General features: G+C 36.8%; 1 protein-coding gene across 1 annotated transcript in view; it reads right to left on the bottom strand.

Moving 5' to 3' along the window:
* Window positions 1-9: 9 nt before the first annotated feature.
* Window positions 10-25,500, bottom strand: part of LOC115233642 (mucin-4) — a 100,135-nt gene continuing 74,644 nt past the window's right edge. Inside the window, exons 2-11 of the mRNA XM_029804185.1 lie at window positions 22,472-22,722; window positions 19,377-19,543; window positions 18,515-18,715; window positions 16,578-17,144; window positions 15,891-16,338; window positions 14,724-15,630; window positions 14,273-14,569; window positions 3,092-3,737; window positions 2,197-2,722; window positions 10-1,996 (exon numbers count right to left, since the gene is read on the bottom strand). Coding sequence (XP_029660045.1) covers window positions 1,136-1,996; window positions 2,197-2,722; window positions 3,092-3,737; window positions 14,273-14,569; window positions 14,724-15,630; window positions 15,891-16,338; window positions 16,578-17,144; window positions 18,515-18,715; window positions 19,377-19,543; window positions 22,472-22,722 — 4,871 coding nt within the window. The 3' untranslated portion in view covers window positions 10-1,135. The remainder of the gene's footprint in view (window positions 1,997-2,196; window positions 2,723-3,091; window positions 3,738-14,272; window positions 14,570-14,723; window positions 15,631-15,890; window positions 16,339-16,577; window positions 17,145-18,514; window positions 18,716-19,376; window positions 19,544-22,471; window positions 22,723-25,500) is intronic.

The following is a 25,500-nucleotide window of genomic DNA, read 5'->3' as shown; positions in this document are numbered from 1 at the left end:
TATTAATATAATAATATTAATTAACCCAAACATGGTTAAAATACTGTATATAATATTTTAATTTGAGAGAATAAAGGTAACGATAGGTTTTATATGAGTTTCTTATTATATAGAAATACAAAAAAAATTTGTCACGTTTTTTTTCGTGTCGCAGATAAAATTCCGCGAGATCTTGTGCATCACTAGCGAAGAGTATAGTATTATTTGCTTTTTGTATTTAAGAATATATATCGAGATGAGATTATATATTCACTTAATTCTCTAAACTGTTTAAAGGTCTTTGATCGTGAATGTTGAGATCGTGCAAAGATCAAACTGCTTTCTTCGTTACAAAATTGAAGAAAGCTTATTTAGTATAAAGAATGAGAAAATATTGAATACATCATATAAATATACCGATGTATTAACATCTACGGCATCGTCTCAATTCGAGAATATATTTATAGTATCCTTTTATATATATACAATGCAAATATATATATTTTTTATAAAACGATTATATCAAATAGGCACGCGATTGAGATTATTAGCGTTAAGAATATTGCTTATGATTTGATTGAATTACGTATGTAAAATTTATGTGTAGAGTGAAATTATTTTATGCATTATGCAATGTGATATTATATATTGTATAACATATTTTATATATCCGATTGGCAGAGTGTGAATTATGATATTTTTGCACTTTAAATGTTCTACTTTTGCAAGAGGTTTCTTGCAATACTGGGTAATACTAATTCCCGCTTTATTACCATATATAATGTTTATAAATTATTGTCTCTTAGTAAATGCGAGTTGTTGTAATTAGGAAAATTCGATTTAAACCGCTCATTTTTAACTTTCTTAAACAGATTTAAATGTTCAAACTATTTGTCCTTGATATTAACTCTTCATTAATGGATAAAATAATTGTAATATTATAGTAAAATTAAATTGATTTTAATTTTAATTAACAATATCTTATATGTATATAAATATTTTATATACATTTCAGCAACATCCAATTTACTAAAATTTGACTTCTTAAAGTATTAAGAAAAGGGCCAATATATACAGTTTATATGTCACAATAATGAAGAGCTATATTCTTATTCTGGCGTAAAACCGTTGTCCTAATTATCGATGTATTTTCGGATCATAAAGCGGTTTCGAGAGTAGGAGCACTTGGGCTACGTGTTGCAACGTTTTGCGTCACAGCGTGTTGCGGAGATTCTGATCGCGCTCTGAATCTCTTGCTGAAGTAAAAATTCTGCGACGAATTGGTGTTAGTAGGTGTGCTAGCTAGGAACTGTGCTCTTGCCAATTGATTGCTGATCCTCCGCGACTCGAGAGCGTTCACGGGATTCTGATTTTTGGGTTCAAGCGAATTCTTCGAATACTGTATCGTCGTACTGATGTCATTTCGGGAAGTCAAGGACGAAATATCTTGACCGGTTATCGCAATTTTCTCGGGAGACGCGGTTCGTGCAAGATCATCAGGTGCATTTGTGATTAGTTCTTGAGTTTTGTTATTTTGATTCAGTAATTTGATTGTTGAATCAAGATCGAGTTCGTTCGCATTAGACATTTTGCTTGCCATTAGCCTATCGTTGACATTCGCGACTTTGCTCTCCTGATCGACGATACGCAGATGACTCGCTAGGTCAGTGCAGAGATCTAATTGTCTTCTAAGATTCAGTCTTGAGATGGGAGACGTGTTCTCCGGCGATGGTTTCATAGCTTTCTCTTCCGCTGCGGTGTCCTCGATTATGGTGGACGAGAGAACGTCGGTTCTCGGTGTTTGAAACCTCCAGACCGAGCGTGGACTCAGAATCTTGGCCAGAGGACTCTGGTGAGGGTTTGGTGACGATTGTTGCTGTTGTTGTTGACATTGTTGGCGCGACAGTTTCAATTGCTCCGCTGCCGACAGTCGCATAGGACTCGTCTTTACGCTTTGCTGAAGAAGCAAACGTTTGAAGTCCATCCGTGACGTAGGCGATTGCATGTTGGTCGGTACCTGAAATCGGACATTGGGTGAAATTAGCGAATTACGTAGCGAATGGAATCATAGGATTTTTAGAAAGTCAAAGACACTTCGAGTCCAATAAGATTCTTCAAAAATATTTACTTAAATAAATTAGCAAACTTTCTCTCGAACTAGAAATTGAGAATCGTTTATCTTCTCAAGTTCACGTTTTTTAATATCGGTGTAATTACCTCAGCAGTTTTCTGGTGAGATTCCGGGCTCCAGCTGTGTCTGGTACCAGCCGGTGTCTTCACCAGGGAGTTCATCGATCCGCAAAGCGACAGATTATCGTTTTCGTTCTCGTTGAGCCTGATGTTGAGTCGCTTTTTCGACTTGTGGATCGCGGCGAATAACTCCTCGTTGGACATAGTGCTTTTAGTAGGCGACAGGATCAGATTGGTCGGCGTCGTCCTACCGGAAGAGGTCTGGACGGGAGTGCTTCTACCCGAGGAACCACTCACCGGTGTCGGCGACGAGCAATTATTGCCGGCGGTGGCGGTTAAAGCTAGACGTTCCGCCACGGTTGGCGCCGATCGCCCGTGATGGTCGGTAGGAGTGGACGATTTGAAGCCGTTATTGTAACAGCCGTGGCCGATCGGCGAAATTGGATTATTCCGTAGAACGTCCGCGTTAGGAGATTTCGTAAGAGGATCATTAGCGGGCGAAGATGCGGAGAATCGATAGCCAAGTGCAGCTAAATTTAGAGGCGTTGCGAACCTGCGTGTAAAACAATGAAACGTTTAAAGCAAGGTCGATTACTTTTAGCTTTGGTCGTTGCGATAGGCGTGTGATCCCTCTACTTTCCCACATAGTCTTTTATACAATATATAAAGATAGAGGAGGCAATTTATAAATAATTACAGTTAGAGCGTGCACTGATATGAATTGATATCTATATCTTGTCCAAGTTTTGAGCGAATTTGATGCCAATTTGGCAACAATTTGTTATCAAATTGCTTACTGGGAATATTATTAATATCAATAACATCCCTAATTTACTGGTGTATAGGTTCAAACTTTCATTTGATTTAAGAGTGCAACTGGGTTAAATGAAAAATTCGATTATTCTTGTTCTCCGAATCTCACCTATTTCTGACATCCACAATCGATTGCGATTGACTCTGCACGAATTTGCCTCTCGTCTCCGCTTGCTCCAAGTTCCTACTTCCCACGTCCACGTGGCCACCTCGTCGACTCTGCTCATTCTCCGCACTCGTGACCCTTTGTTGGCCCTGTTTTGCCAGCATGTGCATGCTGCTGAGAGAACCGCGTCCCAGACCTCTGGTGATGTCCGGGGTGACGCTGCGAGGCGGCTCGACTTCTCGTTGAGGCCTCCTCGTTGGCAGGGTGTAAAACTGCTGTTGATCGATGTCTCTGAGCTGCTGGTTCCTTGCGTTGTGCATGTGCACCGTCTCATAGTTGCGGACTTGTTGGTATTCATAGTTCGACATCCGCTGCTGATCGAACAAATTCTTACGATTGTCGTACAGCTGGACATTTTGATGGGGATCGAATATCTCCTGCGTATAGGATTGTTTCTGGTCCGCGATCGGTTGCTTCTCATTCTCGGGATATGCTCGCAGATTTGGCGGCTGCGAGTCCTTCAAGATATCTTGATACCTGTTTTGCGACTTTTGCCGATCCTCGGGTTTCGGCGGGGCGATATAGGGCGGCGGTTGAACGATTGTTTGCGGCGGTACCGATTCCGAAGGTATCGCCAGTAAAGTGTTGTCTGCAACAATTAAAAGAAGATAGTTACGTTCCTCGCAGATCGTAAGATACAAGCGATCTCTTTTACCGGTTACGAGCATTTCTTTTTTTTGATAGAAGATTGATAAGATACAGGATTTCAGTATTATTGTTCAGTATTATTGTTTCTTGAAATTCTTCTTAAGTAGTGCAAGAGAGAATAAAATGATACACTTTTGGAAACTTGTTAGATCTCAATCATGCTTATGTGTATGTTTTAATTAATACATTTTGTTATATACGATATTTTTTCATTTACTGCGTTACAATGTTGTTCGTAATATTGACTAGAAGTTGCGCAAGTGGATGTAAAAAAATTATTATTTTTTTACATATTAAATATAATGATACGTGAAAGTAAATTTTAACACAATCATTAATCTTTTATTTTTATGAACTCTATGAACATTTCAATTCAATGTTAATTAGATTTTATTAAATGTAAGTCAAAATTACGCGTTCGCGTACATAAATATATATAAATATTGATATAAAGATTATTATCGAAATTGTGAGCAATTAATCTCCAAGCAAAGCAAACACATTGCAAAAGCGTCACAAACACAAGCATGCGGTAGACAAAACGCGAGCGAATTATGATATAGCACATGAGTTTGATGTCGACTTTTGCATAAGTTCAAAAATATGTCAAAAATGAATCGTACAGCCTTTAAATAGAGAGGAAGAGAGAGAGAGAGAAGAGAAGAGAGACTCTCAGATAAATTTTAGAAATTAAAAAAAAATTATTGTTATTATATATAAAATTTACAAAATTATTATGTTATTATATATAAACAAGAAATTTTCTCTTGTTCACGATTGAGGTCGACATCAAACTCTTGCGCGCAATATCTACAAAGTTAAGAAAAAAACGTACTCACCAGGTACATGGAGCATGGAACTATGATATGTGGGTGAGAGTTACTAGTGAGGGGGAGTGCCACACGCGCGCGAGGTGCATTTTTTTTTTCTAAAACTATATGGCCACATATATGAAGATACATGAAAAGAAAAATAATAGACAAAAACAGGCTTCGGATGGCGGGACTTGGTGCAATATTTACAATCTTAGAAGTTCAGATGATGATACACATTGATAATAAGAAAGAAAAAAGAGAGAAAGAAAAAAAACGACAAAATGCAAATGCTTTCCAAAAAGAATGACGTCTATTCAACATACATTCCTCGTAATTCGTTAATGACATCGTATCGGCGACGGTGATAGTTCTATGTACAGGCATATAAGATATACCGCCGCAAGATGCACCGGGTGTATAAAAGAAAAAAAAATTACATATATATATTTATAATAAATGTTGTGCATACGAACGGCGGGTAGATCTTAAAGCTACAACACATATATACACGTACAATACACGCTGATAGTGCATGCTCCCCTCGCCCAGGTTGTAAGTACATCTTCGCGATATTAGTTGCAAGCTGATTAATCAACAACACACGTCGCTCAAAGTAACACCGTGAGGAAAACGACTCGAATTCCGGTTCTCCGCGATTTTAATTAACGCGTACGCGGTGTATCTCATACAGCCAGTATGTTATTAGCGCGTTACCATATATAGAAGTTGCGATACGTATAATACTATTACGCTAACAAAGTCTTAACGGGATAGTGACACGGTAACTATCGTGTAGATTACAGGCGGCTTATAAAAGGCTTGCTATATTATAAGAACAGCATTATCTCATTTGTGAAAGAAGACTAATCATTCGAAATGTATTAAGGGGTCTTCCTTCCAGTTTGACGCTCTGAAAATAAAGGCGATTTTTGGCGAATTTTTTAAAAGAAAAGTATAAAACATATTAATTCTAAACTTTGCACGTTTATTAAATAATATTTCAATTCTGATTTTTTTTCAAACAAAAATATTTGTTTGTTCCAGAGTTATAGTAGTCCAACCAGGATGTCTAAAAAAATGGCGAACATGATTTCAGCCGTTATAGTCATCTGAAATAAAAAAACCAAAAAGATTCTTAATCTGTACGAGTGTGGTTATCGTGTGAACTAGAATTAAATCGATATTTGCAAAATTCAAATTTCGCGATTTACAAAACTAACCAATTTTTCGGTGAAAAATGAAATTTTTTTTTTGGAACGCTGCCATTTTTTTATTTTTCAAATTTTTTAAAAAAATCTAGTTCACGTGATAGTCACACTCATACAAATTAAAAATTTTTTTGGTTTTTTTATTTCAGATGACTATAACGGTTGGAATCATGTTCGCCACAAACAACAATTTTTTTTTAAGACACCCTAGTTGGACTACTATAACTCCGAAACAAACAAATATTTTTGTTTGAAAAAAATTCAGGATATACTTGAAATGTTATTTAATAAACGTGCAAAGTTTAGAATTAATATGTTTTATACTTTTCTTTAAAAAAAAATTCCCAAAAGTCGTCTTATTTTTAGAGTGTCAAACTAGGAAGACCTCTTAACAATTCGCTCGGTGTTCTTTATTATATTGCAATAGAATAACCGACGTTCATGTTTTGTTAACTTTATTCTTTTTTGTTATATTGATTGGCAAAAAAATATTAATTTTAGTAATATTAATTTTATAACATTTTTATGAAGATATATATTTTATAAAAAAAATAGGAATGTTATATATTATCACGGTGTCACTCTGACTTAGATCCATGGTTTGCAGCTACAGGATTTTATATATATGTACCTATAGTTAGTCCTTGTTAGTCAGTGATAGACGCGCTACTTACAACGAGAGGGCGAGCACGCATCTCGAGCAAACATGCGACACGGCAAGTTAAGGCATATTTACGAGAGCTTCACAAGCATGCCGGAACATCGTTATATATTGCCGTTACTTCGTCGATTATTAGGCAAACGATGTGATTGTTTATTTGTAAAACGCTTAATGATAATCAGTCGATGATCAAACATAAAGATCTTAACAGTTTCCCGATCACGAAGCGCAGTTGTATAATTTTACGACATATCATTAAATCGTCATAACTATCATAAATCATTATTTACACAATTCGAGTCGAAGCAAAACATAATAACTATAACTTATATTAATTATAACAATATAGCAAATGTGTAATATATATATATATCTAAAGATATAATTTTAACAAAAGGATTTTTGGATTTTACGAAAATTTCCGATTAAAATAATGGACGAAAATGATCAACAAAACATTAAAGTAAGGTAACTTAGATACAATAATCATATAAATAATTCAACATCATATAATGTGTTAATACAATATTTATCGATCGTGAATGAAATATCGAGGAGACCATATAATAAATGCGTGCGCATCGAAAATTTTATATATATATTTTTTTTTTGTTACTATCGATGAGAAAGAAATCATTTTCGTTCATAAGTCATCGGAATCAATTTTTTTTATCCTTGATTTATCGCTCACAGACGAAGTGTGAGTTGCAATACATTACACATTTATCGTAAGTAGATAAAGATTTTATAGGCTCTGACTAATCCTCTCTTATGTGTTTTTTTACGAATTTACGATATTTGTATTGCATTGCAAGAAATAACTAAGAAATTATCAATCACAATAACGGACTCGTAACGTCGAAATCGTGATCGTATCTAGCGATGCGACAAAGTATTCTCTCTTACACGTATAAGATGTGTTATAACAATAAATTGCGGGAAGTAAACAATTTGGTATAATTCCTCATAGATATATATGTTACTAACAAATATAATTATTATAAATATATGACACAGAGAGAGAGAGAGAGAGATTCACCATGTTTTTTTCCAGAACGCCTAAATATAAAAATATGGTATTTTTTTCAATAAAATGACTTAGCGCTTGTTTTGTGGAAAATTAAAAAAACCGATAATAACGTGTAAATTACTTATGTCTTTTTGTCACTGGCCATACGTATAATTATACAAAGAGAATATAGATGAACGTAAACAACTATAACATAAATTATATTCAAAATTAATACTTTGCATATGTTTTATTACACAATACGTTTATTCTTCGAAGAAACGCAATTATAGACGATATCGCGTATAGCCGATTTCACAACGATTCATATTAATCGGCGCGATTCCTTTGTCGTACATTAATTAACTGGACGGATTTTACGTCTCGCAAACTTGCGTGAAAATAATCGTATAAATATCGGCGAAAATAAAAATTATCTGGAGTGAAATTCAACCCGTTAAATTTACACGTGCTCTCTCTTCATCCTCACAATTCTCTTTTAATATTATTATTTCGAAATCCTCGATGAATTATTATCTGCAATTATTTACCGTTAATTTCGAGCGCTATTTTACGTAACGGTATCGCTCCCTCCAAGGTCTCCGTCGTGCTATATTACAGATTATACGGAATCTTAATTATTTTATCTTGTATTCCGTTTCTCTCACTCCGTATATGTACTCGTGTTGTTAACCGCGATATGTCAACGTTATTATGTACACACTTCGCGGGAGACCGAGCCGATGCACGTTACACGCGCTGATAAAAGTCCGCTTTCGAGATAGGTATGTAATGTTGGTGTGCATACATTCGTCCGTCAATCTGGAGCTGTCGCGATATGATAGGGGAGGCGAAGAGGAGGCTCAACCTTTTCGCTCTTTTTTTCTCCTTTATTTCTTGGGTGTTTGCATGTCATTCGATCATAACGGCACTTTCCACTGTATTTCTCTCTCTTTCTCTTTTTTCTCTCTCTCTCTCTCTCTTTTCTCCGCTCATGTAGTGCTTCTTTATAATCGTGCGCTGCTTTTGCAATACAGATAACGACACGCGGTCACTCGTGCGATCCCAAACATTTAATGCTGTCGGTGATGTCACTGACATAATCACGGGCTTGACAGACAAAGTAGCGCCTTATTTGCCTATTTAAACTTCCCGAAATGATGGATGGAGATTATTGATGCATTGATAGCGCAAAGAAGGAGAAAATAAATGTTATATTTTTTCTCGCAACGGGGAAAATATTCTTACTTTTTTATATGTTACAAGAAATTTAAAATAAAAGTAGTAAGATAATACAACGATAATACAACTATTTATCGACATATAAGGGAAAAAAGAATTGAAAAATTGAAAAATTTTTATAACTTGATATCAAAAAAAATTAATGATAATTAATAATAAAATTAAAAAAAAAAACATTTTTTTGTGAGAAATATGCTGCAAATTTTTGATGTCAGATTTAATTTAAAATGCTATTTGTATATTAGTAAATATATGTCTTGAAAGTTAAGCGATAAAATGAAATGGTCAGCTTACGTAAAAGATAGAAATAAACTTTTTTCGCACAAGTATATCATTGATACAAAATATTGTGGTTCGAAGATCAAAGCAAACCAAGTTCGGAGTAAACATATATACATACAAACACACGTATATACGATAACGGTTTTCTTCCTTCAATCAAGAACAATTAATTGAAGCTGTCGCCAAGAGAAATTTCGAGTTATAAAATTGGAACTTGTCAAAAGATATATATAGAGTATGATTGAGTTGACATAGCGATGACATAAACGATGATAAGAATGATAAGATGATAAGAATGCAATGTTATATATATGTAGTTTCAAAAACTCATTTTTTCTCTTCATGGCAATTGCAATGGTTTATTGTTTCCTCGTAATAAATAAAGTTTCAAAAATGTAACAAATATATAATATATTTAATAATTAAATTTCACAATTCAGAAATAAATTCTTAAATGTGTCTATTAATGATTCAAATGTAAATGTTTTTCGAGCACTATTCGTTAATCCATTTATTAAAATGCAACATAAAAAACATCAATACATTGATACTTTGTAACACATAGTCAAATTTGAAAATAAATATTTAAAATATAAATCGTAATTCTCTGATAAAAGAGTCATAAATAATTTAGAGTTTACGTTACAACTTATAATGCAAAAAATATCGGGAGTTGCGAGGCAACAGGTTTGATGATTGATTTAATTTCTCATGAGATGCAACACACATACACACACACACACATATATAAAACACTTACGAGGCCGCCTAGTCGCGATGAAGAGAAGATGTCTCGCCAGCATGTCGAAGTATCGTCGCGACTGAACGTGCTGGGAATCGTGAATCGATTTACAACCGCGCTGTTCTTCCGTCTATCAACAGCCCCGGCGACTGTCTGTCTAGCGACAAGGTCTCCCCGTTTTTACACCGATAACGTCTTATCATCGCGCCGCGCTAAAAACTCGATTTTGTTTCGCGGCGAGTCATCCGATCGCGGCTGACACAGAAGATCTTTCGATCTTTTTCGGGAAAAATCTTCCTCGATCTCGCGGACTTCGATGTATGCGAATTTTTAAAGAGAAAAGTAATCACGATAGATGTGTGATAAAAAGGTATTACAAGGAGACGTGATTAGAGGCGATGATGACGACTCGAGGAGACGTGGCCCTTCGTTTTCGTAAAAGTACAAGTTAATTTCCTGCGGCACCGCATTTTGCCGATCGACACTTGGAGTCGCAATATTTCCGAGCGAATCTAAGAGGAGAACTTCGCGGATGAAGGACGAATTGTTTGGCGATTCGATCGACCGGATCGGAGCGCACTGAAGGCGCCGGAATGCGCACGAAAGTATTTCAATCCTCGCGGTGGGGATTTTTGTTTATCGGCACCCCGGCTATTATCGTGTCGGGATAAATATCACGTCTGATGCAATTCGCATTGCTTATTGAGCCAGCACTTATTGATGCTGATAAAGGCTAACAAAGTAAAGTCTTTACTGGGAGACTCGTGGGAGTTTTCCAGCAACTCGCTGAAAATTTCCTACTCACCCTCCCGTTGCGATAATTTTCCATTGTCCCTCTTGTGTCGTGACAAAAATTTGAAATATTTCGTGACTTAATTTTCACGTGGAATTTGAATAAAACTAATGTTTATAATATATATACAGGGTGTCCCGTTTTATTTTTGTCAGTCAAATATCTCGATATCACGTAGCTTTAGAAGAAAATGTTTCAGACAGAAGTTGTATAGTTTCAAGGGGGACATAAGATGGTGGCAATGATTTGACCTTGGATAGTCATTTGAAAGTCACGTGAAGGTCACCTTCAATTTCTTAAACGGAATCCCCTATTTTTCATTTCATATTCTTGTACCTTACCTCGAGAGCTTTTCAAAACACTACAATAAAATATTTTTTCATTAAGTACTTTTTGAGTTATTTTATATTTTAATCTGACATATTTTGATATGAAAAATAAAATATCTCGTAAAATATTTAGTTTTCGATAATCTTACTATAATACTTTTATGTACAGAATAATGAGACAAATCAATTAGTGTAAAAAAAAAAAATAATTTAAAAAAAAAATACATTGTAAATAATTACATACTTTTTCTTAAAAACAATTTTTTTTTTATACTAATTGATTTGTCTCATTATTCTGTACATAAAAGTATTATGGTAAGATTATCGAAAACTAAATATTTTACAAGATATTTTATTTTATTATTATATCAAAATATGAGGTAAGCTACAAGAATATGCAATGAAAAATAGAGGGTTCCATTTAAGAAATTGAAGGTGACCTTCACGTAACCTTCAAATGACCAAGGTCAAATGTCACCATCATATGTCCCCCTTGAAACCATACAACTTCTGTCTGAAACATTTTCTTCTAAAACTACGTGATATCGAGATATTTGACTGACAAAAATAAAATGAGACACCCTTTATATTATTAAATATGAATAAAAGTTTAATTAATCGAATAAATCTTGTGTAATATTATTAAGATATATAGATCTCGCTGTTATTATTAATTTTAATCAGCAATAGTCTAATTTAAAGGAATAATATTATTGTATTATTTTAAATAAAACAAGCTATTTAGCGTGATCAAACCAAAAAGAAAATTCAACTAATAAAATTTCATAATTTCTTGCATATTATTTATATACATATAAAGGAAGATAGTTAACGATGAAAAATTGGGAAAAGTTTTGGAGAAAGTTGGATAGACATGATTTTTTTGTTTCAGCAGAAATTTGTAAAAATTGATCATTATAGATCGTCAGAGTATATTGTTCGATCTTGTTGAGCGTGGTGAGAGTTCACCAATGAAACTATTGAACTCTAAAATATTCCACGCGGGAAGATCGTCGTTTGACGACAGAAAACTCGGTGTTTATCTCGTCACAATACATTAAATACACCCTGGGGATTGTCTCGTCTACTCGCGGTGGGAAAGATCGGACGCGAGTGTCAGAGATAAGGGAAAACGTGATCGGTAATGCCGCGTTTCCCTATCCGTATCTTTGTTTGCGCGCGAAAAAGAATGGCCGATCTTGCTATCTCGCGACTGCCGGTCGAACGGTTCGTCCGTGGGTCCCTGCTCTCTCAGCTGATTCGCGAGAGTGACATACTAAACCCCGATCTGCCGATTCCGTGTTTTGCATAAATGCGCTGCAATCGGCACGCATGTTGATATCTTCCCCGCGACTTCTCGCTCTAATTATATCTGATTAGACCTTGATAATCTTTTTCTCTCTCATCCTCCGATCTATTTTACGCGATGAGATCTTGCTGTTGTTATTTAACAACGGAATATCAACATCTCGACTCGTAGAAATCGTTCTCCGTCAGAGTTATCACGTCAACGTGGACCTTTGACAGTAAAAACGCCGATTTTCGAGATATCGTGTACTTGCTATATAACAAAAACTTGTAACATTATATATTCTAATTTCAAGGAGTAATATTCCATTTTAACGATTATATTTTCTCGAAGTATTTTCTTTTCGAAAACGTCGAGACATGTTCACAAATATTAAATATTAAATATAAAATTAAATATAAAAAATATTAAATTAAAATATCAAAAAAATACAAAAAACTTTTTAGAAATAAAAATATTAATTTTCCAAATATTGGAACTTTTGCCGTATAAGAACAATTTATGTTCTACTATATTTTATGTATAAACTTTTATATTCTTCGAAAATAAATATATATGAAAAAAAAAATTTAAAGAAATATTAATATTTAAGAAATATTAATTTTTTAAGTTAACAATCAAGATATATTTAATTAATTAAACTAATTAATTGCTAACTATTATTCTCGTCGAAAAATAAATTCCAGAAAATATTCTAGTACATATGTACTCAGTGCCGTTCAGCCATAATAAAGCTATATGGCGTTATCACTCTCTTCAAGAGCGTGTAATGATCATTTCCGATTGAACTCGCCGCTCGCGTCCATTTGTTTTTCTAAATGCGACTTGACTTATGTCAGAACTTGCAGCAATCACGCCTATCATCTCGCTATGTTCGCTTCGTATCATTCACATAACAAACTCACAATGTTTTTCTAGATTTCTATATCGTTAACAGAGTAGATACTTCAATTATTTCAAAAGGATTTCATTAGCTGAGCCTAAGTTTTGAAATCTGAAATCCTTGTTTTCATCAACCTTGATAAGATAAAAGCGGGAATCAAGTTATTAATTTTATCGTTGCAGCTTCACAATATTGCAAAAATAATTGTTGAATTGATAACGCGTTATCGTGACATTTTCTACCAGATTTCCGTATCGTTACTAGAGTATTTGAGCACTCTAGCCGGTTCTAAGTCCGAAGCTCTCGGTCTAGGACTAGTCGGCATCGATTGGATAGGTATGGAAGTAGCCGTTAGCTTCGTGTCGAAGGTCACGTTGCTATTGACCCGCGGCTCCGGACTAGAGACCGTTTCGGGATAGTTGATCCTCTCTCTCAGCAGCTCTTCCTGGAGCTCCTCAGAGGGCGTCCTGCAGATCTTGGACGACTTCTCCGCTTGGCTGCTCGTAGAGAACTTCTTGATGAACATGATCGGACTGTTCGCCATGCGGTAGCTTTCGCTACGTTTCACCTTGCGATCCACCCTATCGCCAGATCGCGTCGGATCAGACTTCTTTTTCGCACTCTGATTATCTAATTCCGCGGGATCGATCGTCACGTTTTTATCGCTATTTTCGAAATCATTCAATGTATTCTCTTCGATTATATCTTGACTATCATAATCGGTTCTCTTTCTACAAAAGCTCGGAGTATCAAGATCTGAGACCAGTAATTTCCTATTTAACTTAGGCGTGTTGCCGGTTACTTTCAGAATTTTTGGATAGGAACCCGATTTCTCAAAGTCCAGTCGCGAATTTGCAGAATTAAGGACGACAGGATGATTGACCTTGGACGGAGCGATCGTGCAAACGCTCGTTTCGTGAGCGTTACCATTGTGTGCCGGAGGATAATTCTCATCATGATCGGATTTGCGCTTTGTTTGCCTATCTACCTGCGAGCCGCCGTGGCAGATCCTAACTTTATCTACAGGTTCGTTCGGCTCCGGGAGTTTGTCGCTCGACGCAAGAGCGAGGGTTGGACTGTCAGACGGCCGCCTAGTGCACTCGTCGTTAGTGCGCAATGCAGGAATGATCGCAGTGCGTGGTGCTTCTAATCTATCGGTGCGGCCGGTGCAATCGCGGTGCTCGTCAGTGCTGGACGTCTTACCTTCGTCGCCTTGCACGTTGACGTAAGCCCCGCGGAACTGTCTGTGGGGACTGGTCGGGTTTGTGGGGCCGACCACGGTTGCCGGCGTGCGCACGTAATCCGGACTGGCCGCGCGATCCGGACTCCGCGCTGCTCGAATGATCAGCTTGCCCAGCTGAGGGGATGTTGGCGGCGTGGATGTTCGGACGCTCGAACCGTCCACGGTATCGCCGGTCTTTGTGACGGCGCGGACGTTTGGCGTCGCGCGATGAAGCAACGGCGACGGGCTAGGTGATATTCCTTCCCTCACAAAAGGGCCTGAAAAGTGACGCGTTGCATAAAAGCATAAAAACGTGTAAAAATATTAATATTTTGAGAAAAATCTGTGAGCTCAAGTTAAAATCTTTGATTGAAGATTTTTATCACGATAAACTGCACTAAACAAAACAACATCGAATGATTGAAGTAATACCTGGATTAAACGTCGTGTGTGCTCCTTTCCTTCTTTTTAAACTATCGGATGAATAGACGACTTTGCCTTCGGAATCCAAAGTAACTCGGGCGCCCTGTCTTTTCCTCTCCAATGACGAGTCCGGTTTCTTCGGCAATTCGCTTAGACTCACATACTCAGCGTCTCTTTTGAAGATGTCGGAATTAGCATAGGTAACGGTAGGTCGGACGGTGGTCATGCCTGATGACGATGATGACGATAATGATGACGAAGACGAGGGCAGGCCCGCGGGACGCTTGTCGTTGTTGTTCCTCACGTCGGCTATGGTCACATAGTCGCCGGAGTCTGCGTTTGACAGCTCCTGCACGGCGCCGTTCTTCGTGGCGTGCTTCTTGCCCGGAAGTACGCCGCGAAGCTTTCCCAGGACACCGCTCAGCGGACTGATCTTGATCGTCGATGATGACGACGATGACGATTGACTCGTCGTCGCGATCGGTCTGTCGTTGTTGGCGACTGCTGGCAACACCTGCACGGTGGCGTACAGATTCTTATCTTGGCCGTTGATCACCTCCATCTTGGAAGTGCCGACGGTGGCGGACATCAACACTGATCCGCCGCTTTGAAGGCCAATTCTTCTCGACGATTCAATTGTTTTCTTCTCGCATTGGTCTGTCTCTCTCGCGTGCTCGTCGTCGGACACTGGTGGCGTGATTACGCACATCGAGGGAATTCGGCTGGTCGTGATCGCCGTCTTCGAGCGGATCCTCTCGATTCGCTCGCAACCCTCCAGATCGCTGGACTCCGAGTACTCAAACTCGGAGCATGATCGACCGGTGCAGGCAGGACTCGAGGCGGATTCAACGGGAGAAGAGGACGTATTGTGACCACTATCGGGTGATTCGCCGCCGTTTTGATTTTGACCGTGAACCTGTTAAGAAAATAAAATTAAAATAAGCTAATGGATACTAGAACTGAGAACTTCGATTAGAGGAGTATTGCAATATATTGTTAACAAAATTAATACAATTTATATATATAAATATTATGTTATCTAAAACCCAGAGTTTGCTATTTGATATGAAGTATTTAAATTTATCTCAGTTTGATAGAATTTTTCTTATTGGTTGCAAAGATGCTCAGTTTAATTTCTTGTCAGATTTAGGCTAGAACATTGAAGTTTAAACTTACCATAGCAACAACCGTGAGGCTGGATTTGCGTTCCGGAGGTGGTGGTGCCATAAGCGCGGTGCAAACTGTTCCGGCTGAGCTAGTCGTTGTAGAAGTTGATCCTCTGCCAAACAGTTCGTACTCGTTCTCAATAACTGGCGAGGTAGGGTCCGAACTGATGTCATTAGACTTGATTAAAGGACTCTGCGGCACCAGTTCCTCCTCCCTGAGCGTTTTGAGACCTGAATCCATGTGGAACGAAGTATAATATCCTTCCGTATCGCAGGAGTACACCGACGACGTCTCACCGTCGTCGGAGAAGGGCACCACCGTGATATCCTGTATGATATCCGGGGTTAAGGTACCTTCGGAGGTTACCGAGGACGAGGCCGAGGTGTCTCTTCCCTTGAGTCGCCTCATGTGACTTAAGGAAGTGGAGGACGTGCCAATCGAAGCTGTCGTCGTGGATCTGAAATAATATATCCGAAATTAAACAGAGATGCTCATCCTCTCTCTAATTGAGAATCATCCTGGTGAAAATTCTTTGGTCCGAAAAATTTTGGGACAAATTCCAAAATTGAAGTAAACGTAATTGAAATTTAATTGAACCTTGTATACAAATTTGGATCATTTTTGTAATAGATTATAAGAGTGTCATTCCATCATCTAAGCAATTTCCGTTTAGATACTTCAAGATCTTTCCATTACCTGGGTTGATGCGTAGTAGTGGTGGTCTCGCTACCTATGCTGGCCCTTCCGCTCTCGGACGAGGCGCTCCAGTTCCCGGAGCTCGAGTGCGGGGCGTCGTCGCGGTTGCTGCCCTTCCGCCGCTCTCTTCTCTGAGCGGCGCTCTCGCGTAATTTCACGCTCGGCTGTTTGTTGTCCGTGCTCGGCACCGACACCGGTATGCTCGCCGTGCTCTTGCCGCTCGAGCTGGACGAGCTAGGCTTCCTTTCGTGCGATTTATCTCTCCTGCGTCTCGTGGTAACCGTTTCATAGATGTTGATCTCCTCCGGCGATCTCGTCTGACCTTGAGCTTGCTCGCATCTTTCCGCCGCGCTGATCGTCGTCGTAGTTTCTTGCTGTTGCTGACTCGATTTTGGACTGATCAGTTTCAATCTGGACATGCCCCAAGCTTTCAGCGTATTAAAATGCGACTTCTTTTCCGTGGGCGAATCTTTCTTCGTGGCGCCCAGGATGTCCGTGCTCGCCGAGCGATGAGCTCTTGTCGTGGCGCTTGGCACCGTCTCCTCGGGCTCGTCGCCAGTCGGTTCCCTGTCGGCGATAAATAATGTCAACGATGCGAAATGATGTAGAGTGCTGTAGCTGGCCCGATTGGCGTTTCGAGGAGCAAGAGAGAATTATGCGCAAGGGATTGGGCCATGATTAAAGGGACTAGGTAATCATATTTGTCGAAAGTGAAGTCTTTTTGGGGGAATTTATTACAAAAAAATAAATTAAAATCGAGAATTGTCCTTCTAAATCCATCCTAATAAACATTTTGTTAAAGGACAATTCTCGATTTTAATTCACTTTTTTGTAATAAATTCCCCCAAAAAGACTATTTTCGACAAATACGATTGCCTAGTCCCCTTAATTGGGTAAACCGCGATATACGGTTTTGTACGACAGGTTTGTTATCTGCATATATTTTAATTTGATATGCGAATCGAGTCACCAGGACTCGTGGGAGGTCCCGGGTCCATCGCGGGAGATTGCGCGCGCGATATCGCGCGACAGTGATAAGGAAATGATCCGCGAGTATTATCGCGGCAATGGAAGTACAAAGGTAGAGTTATGGGAGATTCTTCGTGCTTGGACGACTGCGAAAATATGAGCGCGCTTTATCGAGCGTGACAAATCGCCGATTCTTTACGAGGTATGGATCTTCGGAACCGCGTCCATCTCTCTATGAATAACAAAATTGCTACGCGATAAGATGGATCCGAGTAAAATATACTCCTTTCTCTTATGCGAGTATATTATATTTATTACGTCGTAAAAGTTGTAAGGATAAAACATCCGGTGGATGATCTATTAATCTTTTCAACGATAGCGTTCCTCAATAATTTTTTTTAAACAATGATAAAAATTTATCTTATACGGAGATGTGTCGAACAATCTCAAAATAATTATTTCTGTGAAATATGTATTATAATATTGCCATCTTATAAAGGGCTTAATAATTAAAAATATTAAATATATGCAGAGAGAGAAGAACTCTCTTAAAAATATTTTGGTTAAGAATCGCGCACAGGGTGATAAATATACAGGGTGTCCCGCAACGTGATGTCCACACTGAAACTGTGTATTCTTTGTGTCATTCTAAGTCAAAAAGTCTTAATACACATATGCCCTAAAGTCGCTTGTTTCGAAGTTATAGCGAAAAAATGCAAAAGTAGTTATTTCTCACACTAATGCGAGAACAGCGGCGCAAACTAACATCTCTAAAACGACAATTTGGAAAATACTGCGTGATTATGATTTTTTTTTTTTGCGATTCTGTTTTTTCGCTATAACTTTGAAACAACAGACCTTAGGGCATATGTGTATTAAGACTTTTTGACTTAGAATGACAAAAAGAATACACAGTTTCATATGGACATCACGTTGCAGGACACCCTGTATATATGATAAATACTAACCCTCCAATAGCTTGTCGAATCTCTTTCTGATCGGTACCAGCGATCGTGTTTCGTCTCTTTCCTCTTGGTCTGCGTGGCCGCGATCTCCTTTTCACCGCCGTTTCCTGTGTCTCTGGCCCTGACAGCAAGGACTTCCTCCTCATCGACATTCTTGCGAAACCGCGTCCGCTCACATCCACCGCTACGATTTCCGCCGGGAATCTACGATGAAAGCGTACATTTCGGGATCACAATAGGGGAGGCTCATCAATTTGTCAGTGGTACAAACTGAATGGGTCGGCGAAATTAGCATATTAAGCTACATAAAAGAGCAGTGAGACGGACTTTTGGCTTATACATACTTGTTATATTTGTATATAAACTATATAAGACTTCGTCTCTAGTTTTGTAAACTTCTTATGAATAATTCAAGGAAACAGCTATTTTTTCATTCTCAAGTCTTTTCTGGCAATCTTTCAATTTTTATTTTAGTTTTTTAGAGTTGAATCAGTGTGAGATTTCTTAAGATTCAAAGGTAATTTCTTTGTTTTATATTATACGACATATATTGCATTAAATTTTAATAATTAATAATTTAATAATATTTTAATAATATAATAATATAATTAATAATTTAATAATATTTTAATAATTTATAATATAATTTTCTCCCTAAATTATATAATAAAAAAATCTATTTAAAAAGATTTAATGCAGAGATGGCAATGTGTAAAGCAAATGCTAACATTTTCATCCTTTTAAATTATCAATCATTGATCATAATTTCGATGGTGTAAAGACGTTTCTCTATTTTACGCGGCGCGTTTCTACATTTCTCCTCTATCGGTGATCGAACAATGTGTATTGAGATAAAACCGCTTACTTGAGCGCGATAGCCTGAACCTGTTCCTCGGGGCTTGGTAGCTTGTGATCGACGGCATCGTCGCTGGTTGTGTCGCCCAGAATCCTGGACGAACAGTCCGGCGGTACGGTAATGTCGCCGAGAGCCTCGGCGGATGTCCATCTTCGCAGATCTTCGATAGCAGCCGGCTGCAACAGCGTAATAACACGCGCAATAAAGTCACCGCCCTCTCTCTCTCTCTATCAGATACCTTCTTTTGCACGGTTTCTTAAGCCATTTCGTATAATTATCCGTTTACATCATCTAATGTACAGGGTTGGGTAGTAACTATTTAAACTAGTTAAAAGTTAAGTTAAAAAGTTGAAAAGTTAATAACTTTTAACTTAACTTAATTATTTTACACATGTTAACTTTTAACTTAAACTAGTTATTTTTAAATGCATTAACGTTAACTTATTAACTTTTTTTATACAAGTTAAAATAATTCCCCTGCTAATGTAATGTATCTCTTTGAAAAAAGAGAACGTAGGTAAAAAATATTTATAAATTTATTAGAGATTTATGTAAATATATAAATATAAGATTCATAAAATATATATTTAACGACATATTTATAAAATCATAAAAAAATCAGTAATTAACATTATAAAGAATAATTAAATAATTTCACACATTTCGTGAAAGAAGAGAAATATTCTATTATATATCTCTTTCTTTCTCACAATTTATTTTCTATGAGATACTATAAATACAACTCTTTTATTTTATTATTTCAAAACTATATTACATAGTTATCACAAATAATATTTGAAAGATAATTAAATATATATAATAATAAATAATAATAAATAATAATAAATTTTTTTTTATGCCATCGTGTAAAAAAATTGCGCTAGTTTGTACGTATGTTTGCTTGATGTTGCTACATGATCTGGCGCCGTAAGTATACGTAACAAATGATTTCCTTTCCTTCCTTTCTTCTCACAACAAGAGAGAGTCGCCTCCCGCGATTCACCTCGCGGGGAAACTCGACGCCGCGACCGGCAGAGGAGGAAGAAAATGCGAAGCGAGAGACGTTTTAACGCGCGTGGGTGTTAACCATTGTCGTGATGTCACCTCGCCGGGTCGGGCGAGTTTCACGCCCGGAATACGGAACGGATCGGGTTCCGACCGTCTGCTAACTTTTCCACACGATGCACTCGCCCTTGTTCGCGACCGGTCCGTGAAAACGATCGCGTACCGCTATTGCAAGAGTCTTAATCTCGCGCATCTCCCGAGAATTAGAGAAGAAAGCGAGTCCAAAAAGGACGATATTAAAGCTATTTACATCATTCTGACTGAGCTAACTGTAAGTTACAGAATAGAGAAAGTCTCGACTCGAAAAGGTGCCAAATATAATTATTTAAAGTGTGATTTAATAAATGAATAAAAAAATTACTTGTCACTTTAAACATACAATTTGCATTACTTAAGATAACGGCTGTTTCAGTAAACATTAAACAAATTTATGTCTTTTTACGTACAAGCTTGTATCTTAAATGAATTTATCGAATTTATTTATCTTGAAAGTCATCTGTTATTTTGAATCTTCGAAAAGATAATATTTTTTTACTGCTCATTAAGTACAACATTACTGTCACATCATAATTATATCGTAAATGACAATCGCCGTTTGACGTAAACCGGTTTAATATCAGTTCAAGTTCAGGGAAAAAAGATTAACCGCGACACGATTTAACGTCAAATTAGGGGGAAGGGAGAGAGGGAAGCGTTTCTCGGGGAAATTACTGAAACTGCTTTAAAGAAACGGGGTTCGTCCGTAAAAACTCTTCATTACACGGTGAAAGTTAATTACGTCAAATTAAGTAGGCAAGGGGGTCAAATTTAATGTCAGAGTTAATGTCTCAGGTCGGGTATTATTAACTCTGTAACTGTGATCTCTTTGCGTTCAGTCACTCGATACCAGGCAAAGTGCCTTTTAACAACTCGATATTCAATTTCTTTCGCATTTCGCGAAGTCAACGGGAACAATGTAATCGCGGCGATGAACCGAGTATCGTTACGTAATTTATTAAGGGGGCATACCCGTTTGAACCTTCGAAAAATGAGTACATTTTCGAGATTTTCTTTGTAGCGCAACGATTTCATAAAAACTTTTTTCGTAACAATATTGATACAATATTATTAAGTACATAAATAAAAATTTTCAATTTTATTTTAATACTTAAAAAAATTTTTTCTTCTGAAGTTATGCGAATATCTGCAGAACTCCTCCAATTTTTGTGACTACACGGTATGCATGAAAACGTTCGTTTATCATATCCGAAATCAAAAATACAAGTTTTTTTTTTATTAAACATATAATAGCTATCTGTTACCCAAGCGTTTTTTCAAATTTATAAAAAAATAAAAAAATGGCGACATGTTGAAAAAAAATTCGTTTTTAAAAAAAAATTTAAAATTTAATATTTTTTAAAAAATATTTCCATAACTTCTAGAAAAAAATTTTTTTAAGCTGATAATTTTTATTTAAGTACTTAATAATATTGTATTAATATTGTAAAAAAATAAAAAGTTTTTATCAAGTCGTTGCACTGCAAAAGAATCTAGAAAATGTACTCATCTTTCGAGAGTTCAAACGAGTATGCTTCCTTAAGAAAATATAATCACTCGGCAAAAAGATTTTACCGCACGCCAAAGTGGCAAGAAGTGATTAGATAATAACACGTGGCAAAATTGTTACAAGATTCTAGTAAAACATTATATCTTATTCCTCATAAAATTTGTATGTTTTATATTTTATACATTTCAAAGATGCATAGGTTCGCTGATGCGTGGCTAGATTCATATAATTTAATCTATAAAAGATAAAATAAAAGATTCTGAAGATTTATATTTCCTTGAATATCAAAGGATTAACTGTGGTAGAATGGCATGAGTCCATATTATGTATGCATGTAATATAATTAACACACACACACAAACTATAATTTATGAAATCTTTATAATAATTTCCGAATAATAAAAAAATTAATTGCTATATTAGATGACATTAGAATTAAAAGAAAACAAATATGAGGTTAATAAGACAGATAGATAGAGATAGGAATACTTACGACTCTGGACTCGATGTCGAGGCTGTGATCCCGCCGCCTCTTTCCAAGGACGGGTGTACAGAGGAACATATCCATCGAGCTGCCATCCCTCCTCAAGGAATCCAAACTTCGGACGGCGACTATGGCAGCGAGCTCGTACAGTTCCCTCAGGGCTTTCGGCCTTGTGTCCGCCGTGAACAGTCCCGTCGATGGTTTATTCGTGACGTGAAAATGTTCCGTCCTCGCCGCGAAAGTGCAGATATCCGATTCCGCTGTAACACAAAGAATACGAAGAGTTTAACTACCGCCTTGTCGCCAAACGAGTAGAATATCGATTTGATAGTTTGTTGATAGTATCAATCTATTTTAAACATTATATTATATTGAAGACAATTCATGATTATATTCGTTTTAAATATTTGCAAACATGTACAGTATTTTTTAAAAAAGAGAAGGAAAAAGATTTATCGTGATAAAAAAAAAAAAAAAAAAAAAAAAAAAAAAAAAAAAAAAAAAACAACAGGGAAAAAAAAAAAAATATTAAAAAAAAAAAAAAAAAAAAAAAAAAAAAAAAAAAAAAAAAAAAAAAAAAAAACAGTAACGAGCAGGAAAAAGAATGTCTCGCGCGCCTCATATCAAATTTAAGAGGCGTTCACGAGGCGCGGTCTTTTTTCTTCTCTCGTGGCCGTCCCATAATGCGGCATTTTAACTCCGTAATATACTTTTTGCCGGTCATGTGTGGCGGGTGATATCACGCCGCTGACATATCTTAACTGTAAACATGTTCCATTCACGGTTTCTTGCACCGCATCGCATGCAGGCGCACAGGCATGGAATCAGTAAAAAAAACTTAACTCATGCCACCCGCGCTTCGAGGGGCACGCTTGATTCGACGTTTCCGGTTGTTTTCAGAAACGGTTTCTTCCGTGACGAAGCCGGGGCCTTAATTTCCGACAATGAGGCCCTTCCTAGTGTTTTTAACTACACGTCTAGGCACAATGATCTCATAATACATACAAATTATAAAATAACAATTTATTTGAAAAAAAATTAAATTATAATGGATAATAAATCTTGAAATTGATTTTTTTAGTCTTTTCGGAACAAGATTGTTTAGAATAACTTTTATTATTAATTAACAGCGCGTGCGAAATTTTGTTATATTTATTTATTATTATTAATATTTCCTTCCCTTTTGGAAGTTTTTCTATAGTACTTTATATTTCAGATAACATCTTTAATTTTTAAATATACTAATACTTTTATCAAACGTTCTATCTATACAGAGGGATGCAAAAAATCGTGTAAATTCACGATACACATACACAAACATCTGAAATATATGAATTGGGTGATGGATGAGTCATAACGTCTGACTTGCGTTTTTATCGCCGAGGTGATTGTCGATCGTAGAACAATGAAATCCCGTAAACACCTTTATACTCACCGACAATTAGTTTCGTTATATAGTGGGATCCTTAATTGCTGACTTTTTTTAGCCAGTTTTTCTCGCCCGGCGATATACACGGCCCTTTGACAATACATAGCTCACGTCTCTCTCACCGTGCTATGAAATGCTTCCATTATCACGTGCTTCTTGTGTTTTCTCCCGTTGTTCGCGTTTTGTTTCGTACAATACCGCGAGGGGTTAATCATCATCGGTCCTACACGCGATAGGGTACGTACACCCCTTTAGAATTCCGTCCCGAGTCTCTCCGTGAATTCGCTGCATCTATTATAACGCTCGATTCGCATGCTTGTTTTGCGCTCCGATGCTATGATAAAAAAAGCTATTCCGCAGAATTTAATATTAATATTACAGTACTAATTAAAAATTAACTTACGAATTAGAAAATTTTATAATTTTTTCTTATTGAAATATATTTATAGAGAAATAAAAAAATTTTATGTACACGATACACACAATTCTCCAATTTAACAAAATTATTATAAATTTAGAAGTTAAAACTTTACAATCTTAATTTACTGAGATTGATAAATTTAAAAAAATGTTTAAATTTGGATCTATAAAAATGGAAAAACTTGACGATGGATTTAAATAAAAATTTCGATATATATTTTATGTTTTCAATCCCTTGGCGTTCACGCTCCAAATGGCTTCTGGAATACTTCGGCATTAAGAGTTAAGCTAACGGTTCATTACGCAGCAAGGTAGTAATATCGCACGACCGCTCCGGGCACATTTATGCCACAGTGTATAAACAGAGTGATGCGAGTACATGCGGCCCGCAAGCGAGCGGGAGAAAGACCCGCCTGTACTTCGCCGAGCCGCCGAGTCCGATTCGATACAATCGTCCGTGGAGTATTTCTTACTAACCGTCTGTAACCTCGGAAGCCGATGCACATAACTACACGGCGGGTACAACCTTCCGAGCGGACGAGAGTGGAGGAGATCGACCTTCCATCGTGATGTTCTGCAATCTCATCGCGAGCGCGAATAATCGAGAACTGAGACCGAAGCTCTGTTCCAGCATTCGGATTCCCCTAAAAAATTATCTTCGTGCAAACGCTATTTTTTGTCATTTTTACTAATTGCTTTTCCAATCAATATCCATTGTTAAAGTAATCATTACTTTAAAATCAAGTAAAAATTGCATTTTTACCCTTTTTCATTTAAATTAATGCAAATTAATGAAAAATGCTAACATTTTCATAAACTCTACAATATTTACAAGTAAAAAGTATCCCAATTACTCGTGCAAAAGGCCGAAGCAAGTGTATTTTAAAGTGCCGACTTTTCTCTTTAAATTGCTTTTTTAATGATCATTGTGCGATAATTTTTTCACTAATTATGAACGCTCAAAGTTAATAGATTGATTTTACTTCAGTAGTGAATAACTCGGCGATAAAAAATCATAGGACATTCATTAAAAATGCAAATTAAAGATAAAACTTTGCTCTTTAAAATCCATTTAACGAAATTGTGCTACAATTTCCTTTTTCTTCGGCACTCTTTGACAAACTTTTGAAAAATTTATTCAATCGACGGACGTCGCTTTTTCATAATATAATTTTGTAACAAATAAAAA

This window comes from Formica exsecta, unplaced genomic scaffold (assembly GCF_003651465.1).
Source record: "Formica exsecta isolate Colony F162 unplaced genomic scaffold, ASM365146v1 scaffold18, whole genome shotgun sequence".
Classification (NCBI taxonomy): Eukaryota; Metazoa; Arthropoda; class Insecta; order Hymenoptera; family Formicidae; genus Formica; species Formica exsecta.
Note: the sequence above shows the minus strand (reverse complement) of the source record. Positions and strands in the feature narration are given on the sequence as shown.